General features: G+C 40.8%; 1 protein-coding gene across 2 annotated transcripts in view; it reads right to left on the bottom strand.

Moving 5' to 3' along the window:
• The window catches only part of RORA (RAR related orphan receptor A), a 706,525-nt gene that overhangs the window by 14,778 nt on the left and 678,835 nt on the right, over positions 1 to 12,912 (bottom strand). For both annotated transcript variants that reach the window (XM_026001846.2, XM_072738708.1), the window contains 2 exons: positions 5,089 to 5,230; positions 1,510 to 1,905 (listed from right to left, as the gene is read on the bottom strand). In XM_026001846.2, the coding sequence (XP_025857631.1) occupies positions 1,510 to 1,905; positions 5,089 to 5,230 (538 nt within the window). The remainder of the gene's footprint in view (positions 1 to 1,509; positions 1,906 to 5,088; positions 5,231 to 12,912) is intronic.

Below are 12,912 nucleotides of genomic sequence, written 5' to 3' on the forward strand. Positions count from 1 at the left end.
AAATTTTACTTTCATTACAGTTCTGCTTAAGTCTCAGCCAACCAAGATTTCACGACAAAAAACGGAAGGTTTTTGTTCTAGTTCAAGAAAAAAATATCAAACCTACCTCTGCTCAGCTTGGCTTCTAGTTCAGAGGTTCCTCTGTTAATCAAAAGAGCTGCAATACACCTTTAATGCTGTTCAGTGGTTAAAGACCTAGCTTAAAATGTCCCTGCTCTTGAGGATTTAAATTTAGACCCATAAAGAGGTGCTTGTGTAAAAACCGTAAAGAACATTCAATTTGTTCTATTTGGAGAAAGATTTTACTGGAAATATAAATTTCACTTAAAAATGTTTTATGGGGTACAGAGGTGGAGAAACCATCTAAAGAACACAACCGTTATTTCTGTGAACTAAGGATGTCTGTGCTCAAGTCAGAACCTGCTGGTTCTTTTCCATCTGAAGTCTTCATTCTCTCCTCGTGTTAAGTTAGTCACCTCCACAGCAACTAATTGAAATATCCCAAAGGACTTTGTGTGAGGAATCACAGGGAGGAGCACATCAGACTCTAAAACCACAAAGTTTCTTATCAAAGTTTCTCTAAGAATAGCGTTGCACCTGAAAATCGATGAAATACTATAACGGGTTGTTAACACAACTTCCTCGAAATGGCAAGTCCTCCGGTGTCTGTGTTATCAACATTTCTAGGTCACATCTCCCAAAAAGCAACAATGTCACACGGGAATGAGGAGATGACAAATTTGCTTGTTGGTCTATTTGTTTTTACATGGTGAGTTTTCTATGAAATATATCAGTTTGATCACCAATATCCATCACCAAACCATTTTGGCAAATGAAGTCAATTTCCCTTTAACATTCATAGAATACATCAGGGTTGCAAAACCTCGATGCCTACAGGAGCTGGGGAGTGATATCAAATGGGAAAACATATAAAGGTGTTGGGGCCGAACTGGTACCAATTAGTTGTGGCCAATCACAAATGCTGGTTCAGCATAACTAGATCATTTTCTCCACTCTCACAAGAAGCTGAAAATCTGAACTCTGAGGCAGGATTGTCTAGGTTTAAAATTTTAGCAACCAATTTGAAACTTTTTAAAAAGTCTGCGCTGGTCAAAAAAATGCGTATGGACGAGCACAGTGTGTGGGCTGCCAGTTTTACAACTTTAGATGTAAAGCAACATCTGGAATATAATGAAAGGAAATAATGAACGAAGCCAATGGGGCCATTCCCTGAGTTTACAGTTTCTGTGGAATTTAAAGACGGCTTCAAGTTCACTCTGCCCATCTGTGCTATTAACAGGTCAATGTATTTTTTGGATATGTGATGGGAAGCAGTGGAGAACCACAAGCCAGGGGGCAGGGTGGAACTTTGAAGTGGCCCAAATAGTCAAGGTGAATTGTTCTTCTAGCATCATTTTAATAATAACTCATTAGAAGGTAGTCAAACATATTCCATTTACTTGAAAGGGCACGAGTAAAGCATTGCAATGGACACAAGGAGGCCTTTACCTAATTCTGCCATGGACACAGTTGGGGAAGTCTCTCCATTGGTGAAAGAACAGTAGGGAAAGAAGCCTGATGCTGGTGTGTAGTCACATATTGGTTCTGGTTTGATTCCATTGATATCAAGACCTGACTGGTCTGGGGAAGGCTGTATGTCCAGGTAGAAGCTGCTGACGGCGGAGTCCGCCTTGCTGCCCTCGGGGGTGTGCCCGTCGATGTAGTTGCTGAGGTCCTCGTGAAGCTCGGTGAGCCCGTTGGCCGAGATGTTGTAGGTGGGAGTCAGCGGCTCGGCCTCTCCAGGCTGCTGTTGGTGATCTCGCTGCTGCTGCTGCATCCGGTGCTTTTGTACTTCTGCATACAAGCTGTCTCTTTGCTTTTTTGACATTCGGCCAAATTTTACAGCTGGAAGAGAAAAGCCAGACCATACCATATACAATATGCTTTTCTTTATTATTCTGTCCAGCATGCTTTAGGGGCTCCTTTTAAGTCTCAGATAATCTCAATCAAAAACTACATCACTGCAAAATAAGGACGTGATCCAGAGGTGAAAATGGTCCCACACCCCACACAGGCTTGCTCCACAGCCCAAAGGAGCTAAGTTTCAGAAACAGACCGAGGACTGGAGGAAGGGCAATGACCACTTATGTTTTCCTGCTGTCACATAACCCTACGCTCAGTGGGAACCACTGATGTATGACTTAATGGGCTTGTTCATTCTCCGCCCATGCCACTTGCCTAGACCACCTCTTTCTCTTCCCAGGGTTCAGACCGATGTGCAGGGATGCAGACTCATAGGGGTACATCGAGGCACAAGCAGCCAAATCTCACCTTTAATTCATTTCACTCACTCATTCATTTGTTTCTCCCAGTCAAGCAGCCGAATCTGGGGCTTTGCCGAGACCTCAACAGCTGAGACTGGAGGAGGCCCCTTTGCAATTCCCTCAATTATATCGGAGTCTACCTGACCTCAGAAGCTCCCTCCCTTCCTCTGAGTCACAGTGATTTCCATGGAACCCTTGGGCCCACCTTTAAGTGACTTTCTGCTTTACCCTCAAATAAAAAGAGTTATCAGAATTTTTGGAAGGGCAAACATTGTGTAAGATCCCTGTTGGGCAAATTTGTGTTTGCAGTGTTTCTCCTTGTGATGTATCCCTGTATTTAGAGTAGAACAGAGAGTGTACTAACTTTCCAGTTCACTCAGAATCCCAAATGATCTTTCCTAAAACACCAGATAATTGACAAAAGAACCTTTTGATTTCCTGGTCTCAACTCTCCCACTAGCCCATTTTTCTCAGCCCAGTTCTGTGTAAGCAGATGAAGCCTCTACTGGAGGGACTGAATTCTCCTAATTGATTATGGTTACACTTACAGCTGACTAGGTGGATGAATTCATCCATTTGACCATCATTATAATTCTATGAATCTAGGGGCAGGAGGCAAGATAGATGGAAGTGAAGTTGGGAACCAGGACCAACCAACCACCTGGGTCAGCTGATAGATTTGTTTCCTGCCAAGGATGACGTGCTGTCCCTTTACACAGAGGGAACAAGTGGCTGGGAGTCTGGTCAATTTCCAGTTTCCATGGCTGGAAACAAACCTGGGGCTGGTTAGGCAGCAATCAGGCTGCTCTGATCTCTGGGTTCCAGGCCTATCATTGTACGAGCCCCAGTATTCGCATCAAGCCCATAACACATGTGTGGCCACTTCTGTGCAAAATCTCCAAGAGGCATACTGAAGGGATACTTTTTTTTTTTTTTTTAAGAATACTCCAGAATACCCAGAGGGATTAATAACCATAAGTGAAACTCATTTTGCTGTGACTCTGAATTGTGTTTTAACTTTTGCCTTAACATTAACAAGAGTAATTATACTATCCTGTAAGTGAAATGAAAGGATCAGTTGTTGAGAAAATGCACATGCAATTTGTGATCTTAGCTTACAAGTTCGCAAGAGATATACCTGGCTTTGTGAGTGTAGTGCCACAGAAAGATGATATCTGCAGAGCTGCATATCACCGGAATTTCTGAGTATTTAAGTTCCGTGACTTGCATCTTCCCAATGCCCCAAACTTTATTTTTGTTCATACCTATTTTAAGTGGCCATCCTGTGCACCACTACTGACGTACATCACAACTCGTGCCTGGGCTGGTCTGCAGGCCCCAAGAACATCTGATTATGGGGAAGGCAGGCTTTTGGAATGCCTGCCCAGCCTTCTGAAATATTTCCACAGGCTGAAATTCCATTGGAAGAGATATTTCTTTCAAGGGGATCTCTTAGGAGAGCCAGCCAGCCTGTATATTCGTAAAAGTCCCTAAAATGTACCCGCTATACTTTCTGCCCAGTTTCCTTGTATAAGAATAACTGTCTTGAAATCTGGTGTTGATTATTCAGTGCACTTAAGATAGTTTTCCAGGAAGATCTTGAAATGTTTTGCAAATGAATGATAGATGGCCTCTATTTCTTAAAATAGCTTCTTTTAAGGAAAAGAACATTTGTCATTGAGCCATGCTTTGCACTATTTTCACACATTCTGTAGGTACAAATACATGACTTGTCCTTTTGTTTTGAGACACATTTTGATTTGCTGTTTGATTTCTTATTTGGCCCACTGCTTGTGGAGTAGTGTGTTGTTAGTTTTTATGTATTAAATATTTACATTGTAGATTTTCCAGCTTTGTTTTATTGTTGATCTTTTGTTTTGTACCATTGTGGTTGGAAAATATACATGCTGTGATTTCGATCTTCTTCAATTTATAATATTTGTTATGTCTCTTTTTATGTGACTTAGCCAGGAGATTATTCCTTATGTACTTAAAGAAAACGTGTATTCTATTTTTCTTGGATGGAATATCTTACATATATCCTATAGAAGCATGTATTCTGAAATATGCCCTAAGTAAAAAATGTTCTTGTTGGAAAAAGAAATAATAACTTTAACTGAGGATACTCTTTTAAAATATAGCATACCAGGGGGGAGGGAGTCTGGAGGCCGGGTGAAAGAGCTGATGAGGGATTAAGGAGTGTATGGAAATGTTAAATCATCATATTGTACACCTGAAATTAATATTACACTGTATGTTAACTACACTGGAATTAAAATTTAAAAAACTTAATTTAAAAATTTAAACCCCCCCAAATATAGGACTTTGATATGTGATTCAAAATATTCAGTTAACATAAGAGCTAATTCATTCCAACTGCCAATAAGCTTTACTAATTACTGTAAAGCACTAACAATTAGCCTTAACAATTAGCTCTGGCTTGTATTTCTTACTGGGGAAAATGCCTGTAAGAGGTATATTTATTAAGGCCCTCAGATGACAGGTACCATCAATCAACTTATTAACCTGTAATGTCTTGAATGTCAAAAATCCAAAGGTGTTCTGACCACACAGATGCTCCTCCTCCATGCCACCCTCACCCCCAGCTGACTCCAATGCCTTATGGAGGAGGAAGTAGCTGTTGTGGAATCTGCAAAGCCTCCAGAGGAGGTAGGATGGGGTGGGGAGGGGCAGGTCTGGGTCCAAGTCTCAAAAGGCTCCTTCCCAAGCCCACGCTACTGTACAACTCAAACTGAGTGCTCACCATCTCGAGACATCCCTACGGCAAGGCATTTCTGTAATCGACAGTGTTGGCAGCGGTTTCTACTGGTTCGATCAATCAAACAGTTCTTCTGACGAGGACAGGAGTAGGTGGCATTGCTTTGCTGACTTCTCCTGAAAAAGCCCTGTGATTCAGTTATAAAATATAAAACAGGTTAGTGTCAGTTTGAACCATATGATACTAAAGGCAGTATACTAAGCACTGAGCTGCATAAATGTTTAATGGAGAATTAAAGTTATAGCAGATCATCCAGGAGACCATTAATGACATTAAAATCACTACTTTTTCTTGGGTAAAATTGGTCTCTAGAGCCTAATCCTCTGTCCCTTACACATGCGAAACTTTCTTGAACTCCAACAGATGGCTGCCTATGTCAAAGGCACAGCATCAGGCCCTGTTCTTGACTTCTGATGACCAAAAACCATCTGCTTGATGGATTGGTACAAATGCACTTATCTTTAACCTTTATCTCCAAAATATGTGGAATAAACATAAAACTCTTCTCTGGGATGTCCAGAGATAAGGACAATGGCTACCTTAGTGTAACTCATGGTGGCTGTAATCCTGCTACCTTGGGTTATCTCTTCTAGTGCGTTTAACTCCACCACATTCCAGGCATCTTGCATTCCCTAAGACAGAATCTCCTGCTCCAAGAACTTAAATGACACTTGGATGGATTATCTTGGCATATAAATCAGAATGGAAATACTCCTCAACCCCTGAGACTCTGGAAATACCATGTGTTCAGAGTCATGGCCTTTATTTAACAAATCCAATCTGATGCTCATTGAGTTCTACTTACTTGCTTTTTTTTTTTTTTTTTTAAGATTTATTATTTGAGAGAGAGAATGAGAGAGAGAGAGTCAGAGCGAGTGAGAGAGAGCGAGAGAGCACATGGGCCGAAGGGGCAGAGGGAAAGGGAGAGATAATCTTAAGCAGACTCCTTGATGAGTGCAGAGCCCTAGCAGGGCTTGATCTCAGGTTCCATGAGATCGTCACCTGAGCTGAAACCAGGAGTCTGATGCTTAACTGGCTGCCACCCAGGTGCAGCCCACCCCTTCACTTAGTTGTTAAGCACTGTTTTGGAAATAAGAAGGTTTGCAAAGATGCCTAAGGAGCTCCTGTCCTCAAGGATTTCATTTATTCATTCACTTATTCGTTCCTTCATTCTTGCTAACTTCTTGAGCTGGATCCTTGCTACATCATTAATTTTCAGTGTTCTTTTCCTAAAGCTACACATTTTCCTTTTGGTTATCTTTTAGAAGTAACCAACAAATTTTGCTATGTAGTATTTGCATTACCATTCATTTAATATGTTCTAATTTTCAATACATTTTTTCCTTAATATGTTATTTAGAAGCTCATTTACTAATTTCTAAGCATATGGGGGGCTGGTTGTCGTTTTTATTAATGACTCATCTCTTAGTGGTTTTGCAAGCTAGGGAGGTATTGAAGAAAAGGAAGGTAACCAGAGTCCTTTCCATGACACAGAGCCATGATGGGCACAAAAGAGCATTATTATCTTCAAATCCTTAATGGTAAAGAGACATGACCCCAATAAAGGGGACACTAGTGGAGAACGGAGAGGTAATATCCTGAAGAATTGACAGAATGGAAGGCACACTTGACAAAGGTACTTTTTCACACACAAAAATTTTTTTTTAAGATTTTATTTATTTGTTTGAGAGACAGCAAGAGCGCATGCATGTGAGAGCAGGGGCAGGAGCAGAAGGAGAAGCAGACTCCCTGTTGAGTAGGGGATCCGATTCAGGGCTCCACCCGGGACCCTGGGATCATGACCTGAGCCAAAGGCAGCAGTTAACCAACTGAGTCACCCAGGCGCCCCTTCACCAAAAGATTTTCCTGGAGATCAACGTGGCAGTTGTATCAAAATCCTTAAAAATATGTCTGTTTATTGAATCAGATATTGTTAATTATCCTTTAGGGAATATATTTTAAAAGAATATTAAGAATGGTATAAAGACTTGTCTACAAGGATGTTCATCTTAAGCACTGTCTGTAATATAAAGACAATTTAGAAAGATGCTATATGTCCTACATTAGTGAATTACAAGAGTCATATTGGGTCTATACATTCGGAAACCAGTAAAAATGGTATTTCAGAAATGTAATTATTGACATAAAAACGTGATAAAAATGAACACATTCCTGTTTATCTGTGCTTTCTGATTTTTCTACAATATGTTGGTGAAAAGGTATGTGAACTACTTGGGAGGAACAATGTAGTACATCTGCTTTCTTTTGTGTTGGGTCAGTGACTGTGGATTAAGTCAATGGCTATGATGGATATAACCTCAGTACCCACTTCTTTGTTTTGGAAACCAACCTAGAACAGGAGGGGCAAGGCACTGACCTATCACCTACTTTTGGCTGTCTGCCAAACTACTCACTAGCCTAAACATAAGTAGGGCTGGGGACCTGGGGTCTCAGACCGGCTGTCTGATGTGCTTTGAATCTCCTTTATATCAAGTCTGTGAAGCAATCTCACTTTTCTCAAAATATCTAAAGCTGTGGGCTTTTTTGTTTGTTTTGTGTTTTTTCCCTCTGTGAAAAGGAAGTGAGAAGAAATAAAGCTTTCCTTGGAGTTTAATGGAGAGAATTCAAGAAAATATAGATGGTAACAGAGGCAGATAATCCTTAGAAAGAGGTACTAAGAGGTCACCTGTCAATTTGTCTGAGATACATCATCTCTGTCAAAGCTGAAAGGTTATCTATTTCTTTCTTGAGGCTCTACCACCATTGAGACCCTCTGTGTTTGTTATTCCTACAGGTGCCTATGGTCAGGAATTATTTCCTTCGCCTTTAGTTACGGCTGAATTTTGCTTACTTCACAATGAACCTGCTCCATTTTGTTCTATGATCAGCAAATATGGAGAACGTTTAAGTGATCTCTTTTTATTTGAAGGGAAGCAGTACTTGTAGGCTGCCATGCTATCTCCCAATACCTTACCTGTAGACCAAATCACAGCATCTATCACCTTTTCTTTCAGGTTCTTTCACCCCATAAAGTATTTCTTCTCAGAATCCTCTCTGGTTTTTCCACTTTGAAATCCAGAACTAGATACAGCTCTTGAGTAATGGTTGGGTCATTAACAAAAGGGATGCTACTTTTTAGTTCCTACTTATTAAACTCCAATTAACATCAACCATCACTAGTAAGTTCCAGAATGCTGGCAAAGAAGCCATATAAAACCATCAGTTTGTTCTGCTACCAGGGAATGCTGAGAAGGCATGATGATGATGATGATGATGATGATGACATATATTTTTATTCCATATTTTTGATGCTTTGATGTCTTGGGGCTTTGTGACCTAGGAGATATTACATTTCCCAGGGCTAGCTAATTCCTAGAGATCACAGATAACATGCCTGGGAGCACACTTTTCATAGGCAAACCAACCAATCCAGAGCCTGTATACCCAACCACCTCCTCTGTAAGGTCCTCATACTCTGGGCCACTACTGTCCTGCCCATTTTATCCCAGGACCAGGTAAGAGACAACTAGGGCATCCCTTTAGACTCCAGAGCTGGCTAGAACTAGCCAATCTTAAACCTGCTTACCCTCCTTGTCCATACCTTCCTACAGGAAATCACAACAAAGGCTGTTGTCCATATTTTCCCCTTGTTCCTTCTACGTCCTCCTGACCTGGGTGTTTCCCACTGTGGCTCCTCCTGCACACCATGCTGTACCCCCTGTTTCTAGGGACCCATGAGTATAAAATCTTCTTCCTTCATGACATTTTTGCGTCTGTATCTTACCTACCTGATTAAAACAAATCCCAGTTATCATTAAAACAGTGCTTATTATGTGCTAGGTACCCTGTGCTTTATGTGGATGACATCACTTAATTTTGACAAGGGCAGTATGAGGAAGGCACTATCATTTCCTCGGTTTTAGGTACAACGACTTTCTCAGAGCCCCACCTCTGGCATGAGGTAAAGGCAGGATATGAATTCCTGTGGCTTAATTCCAGAACTCACACTTTTATCCTTTTTATTTTTCTGCTGCCCTTGCGTGTCAAAAGGATTCCCACTTGGTTGTTCTCATAGAGGGCAACCATTAAATTAGGCAAAGAAACAGGTATGAATAAAGTAGCAAGACTGATCTACTCTGAATTGCTGTTTTCCTTCAGGTGAGCCCTTTTAGCAGGCTAAAGGCCACTGCCCAGGCATTTTACAGTTTCCTCTTCTACAGCCACCTCCTAATGTGGGGGAACGTCACATGAGAAAACCAGTCTCGTGATGTCACAATTTTCCCTCATCTCTGACCAGAGGATTATGTCTTTTTTATTTACCTTACTTACTTCTAAATTATTTTGGCTCATTTGGAAAGCAAATAAAACAATAACAACAACAAACTTACTTCAAGGACACTGAGTCATTAAAGACCTCTATCATTAAAGATGTCTAATTATGCCATAAATTGCAAGGCTTCATGGGAAGCATTCCACATGTGCTTTGAGCACTGAGGCTGGAACTAATGTCTAGGTTCCAAGCTAACAACTTGGAAAAGAACTATACTTCTTTAGATGTCTCAGCTTTGAAGGGTTTGGGGGAAAGTAGGTGAGCAAATAGGCACACCTTGCTCTTCACAACACCATTTATTCTACACTGAGTCAGTCGAGCAAATGCCTCCTTAAAGTTCTGGGAGTGGCAGGCAGCCAGAGAAGAGATCTTGCTTTTGGACTGAGGCAACAGAATCATGCCCAAAAGAGAGCTATCACATACCATATTGGATGGGTCATGTAGGGTTATAAGGTGAGAGCTACGAAGGGAGGAAGAGGGTAAGCCTGTGTGACTCAGATAAACCCTGAACTTGGCATTTCAGACATAATGAGGGCTTGGTCTTTCTTTCTTTCTTTCTTTCTTTCTTTCTTTCTTTCTTTCTTTCTTTTCTTGTCTCTCTCTCTCCCTCCTCCTCCTTCCTTCTTTCCTTCCTTTTGTTCTTTTCATTTCAGCGTTCTTGGGGATTTCTCAGGGGCTTAAGGATTTGGGAAGTTAAACTGAAAAATATCTAAAGCTTATGAACACATAAGAGGGAGGAGGATTAGAGAAACAAGAAGGATGAGGAAGAAAGGTAGAAGATATGGTAGGTATCTTCCCACCTAAAGGTAGAAACATGCTCATAAATAGAAGCAGGGTCTTTACTGACTGGGGAGCAATCCTGGAAAGGGTCTCAGTGAGAGATGAGTGAGCTCAGACACAAGTGCTAGGGGGTGGGGTGATTGAGGCCATACAGAGAGCCGGGACTGCACAGGCCAGTCCATGGAGTTTTGGGGTATGAACTGAAGAGGTATGTATAAAGAAGAGAGAAACTACTGAGAAGTTCACAATTTTGGAGTTTTATTGCCAAAATATGAGCTAATGAATTATTTCTTCGGCTTTCGTAAAAGTTCACTTTTTATGGATGTCAAAATACATGCAGATGTGCCACTGTGAACCTGGTGGGCTCCAGCAGAGGGCCGCCATGATGCATTTCCGGGTGGCAGAACTTGGTATGACTGTGGCACACTACCACCACCTAGTGGCACCATACCAACATGCAGTTACTGCAAGGAGTTCATCAGAATAATACAAACAGGCCCTCAGAACTGGAAGAAGTTGAGAGATTATCAGGTTCAGTGATTCTCCAACAGATGGTGTATCAGCATCACCCATGAAGCTTTAAAAAAAAAATACACTTGAAATCTATTGAACCAGAGCTTTTGGGGATATAGTCCTGAACAATATGAAGGTGCCATTTTTAAACAAAGATTTTATTTATTTATTCATAAATAGAGGCAGAGACATAGGCAGAGGGAGAAGCAGGCTCCCAGTGGGGAGCCCGATGTGGGACTCCATCCCAGGACCCTGGGATCACACCCTGAACTGAAGGCAGATGCTCAACCACTGAACCATCCAGGCATTCCATGAAGATGCCATTTTTGCAGACAAAAAGAAAAAAAAAAGATATCAATTTATATGATAAATATTTTAACAAAGCTTTCTGAAGACTCCACTGCCTTCCCCTTGTGGGAATCACAGATCTACTCTAGCATTCTTATTTTGTAGATAATAAAAATGAAACTCAGGATTGCTTAGTGACTTGTCTAAGGTTGTCCCACACCTGTTAAGTATTAGTGCTGACACTCAGAGTCCAGTATCCTAATTTTAAGTACAGCACCCTCTCACTTAAGTATCTCTCCTTAAGTGTTGGGCTAAGAAAAGTGACATCACACAATCCCGACTTGCTCATACACACCATCTGTATTGATTTCCACAGACTCAAAGAGAACTCCCCAATGTTCCTCCCTTATTTTACCTTGTCTTTCAAAGTGCCTTTTGTTGAGTTTTATTTCCAGTTTCTGCCCTCTGTGCTCTGGAAAATTCTGATGCCTAACTTTTGGCTTAACGCTGAAATTGTTCCTCAATCCTAGTAGTTTGGAATTCCCTAGGACTGGGACTGAGGCCACAGTGTATGGGAAAATTTCAGGAGTTTTGTGAACCAATTGTTAAACATAACCATTATTAAAAATTAACTTATTATTTTTTTATTTTGCTATTATCCATGTTCCTGAGGATATTTACTGGATGGTGGAGATATTACGTAATGGAGTGCTATGTCTTCCCTGCTCTGCATTCAGTAAGATGTCATTTTGGGAGGCCTGAAACTGACCATGTGCTGAGAGTATTTATACCACGGAAACTGGCAAAAGCTCTACATTAGGGCTTGATTTATTGTGCTGCTTGTTGTCCAGATTTAAAAAGTGATAAAGGAAACAATAATGTGGGTTAAAGGTAAAAGTATATAATGTCTAAAGCCATCACACTGTGAACAGCACAACAAATTCGAATATTCTTCAAGTATTTATTGATTGATTGATTTTTAATTTATTTATGTATTTATTTTTTATTTTTAAATTTTAACTCCAGCATAGTTAATGTTAAAAACAAGCTCCATTATTTTCTTTTCAAATTCTTTATTTTATTTAAATTCAATTTGCCAGCATACAATATAACACCCAGGGCTAATCTTGTCATGTGCCCTCCTTAGTGCCGGTCACCTATTACAGCATCCCCCCACCCACTTTCCCTTCTACAACCCTTTGTTTTCCAGAGTTGGGAGTCTCTCTTCTTCCAGTATGTATGTATGTATGTATTTATTTAAAGGATTTTATTTATTTATTCATGAGAATACACAGAGAGGAGAGAGAGAGAGAGACAGAGACCCGACGTGGGACTCGATCCTGGGTCTCCAAGATCACACCCTGGGCCGAAGGCGGTGCTAAACTGCTGAGCCACCTGGGCTGCCCTTCTTCCAGTATTTAAAAGCTATTATCCGATTCAGGAAAGAGGTTGCTCATGTCATCACTGATGCATGAGTGAAATTCCAAAACATGTCTTCCTTATTTCACTTTCCTCTTATTCATTAATGTAAATGAAAATATCAACATTCATGTTGGCATTACAGTCTCTCATCAACGGCAACCACAGATATGGATGCAGGAGTTCAGCAAAAATTACTGAGAACATTTATCGATATGAAGTTTATATATATATATCAATATGAAGTTCAGAGTGCACAATATCATAGATTTTAATTGTGTGGCATACATCAGTGAAATATACACTGAAGTTATGTCCATACAATTAGACACTGTTTTCCAAAGTCAATTGTTAAAAACTGACTAGCACGTGACTGGACACAGCACAGCCCTTCCCCAGCTTTCCATCGTCTGAATGAACCCTCCCTACTTCAGGCGGACCTCTACCCAAAGCTGTGGCTTGGCTTTCTATAGCCCTGT

This window comes from Vulpes vulpes, chromosome 15 (genome assembly GCF_048418805.1).
Source record: "Vulpes vulpes isolate BD-2025 chromosome 15, VulVul3, whole genome shotgun sequence".
Lineage (NCBI taxonomy): Eukaryota > Metazoa > Chordata > Mammalia > Carnivora > Canidae > Vulpes > Vulpes vulpes.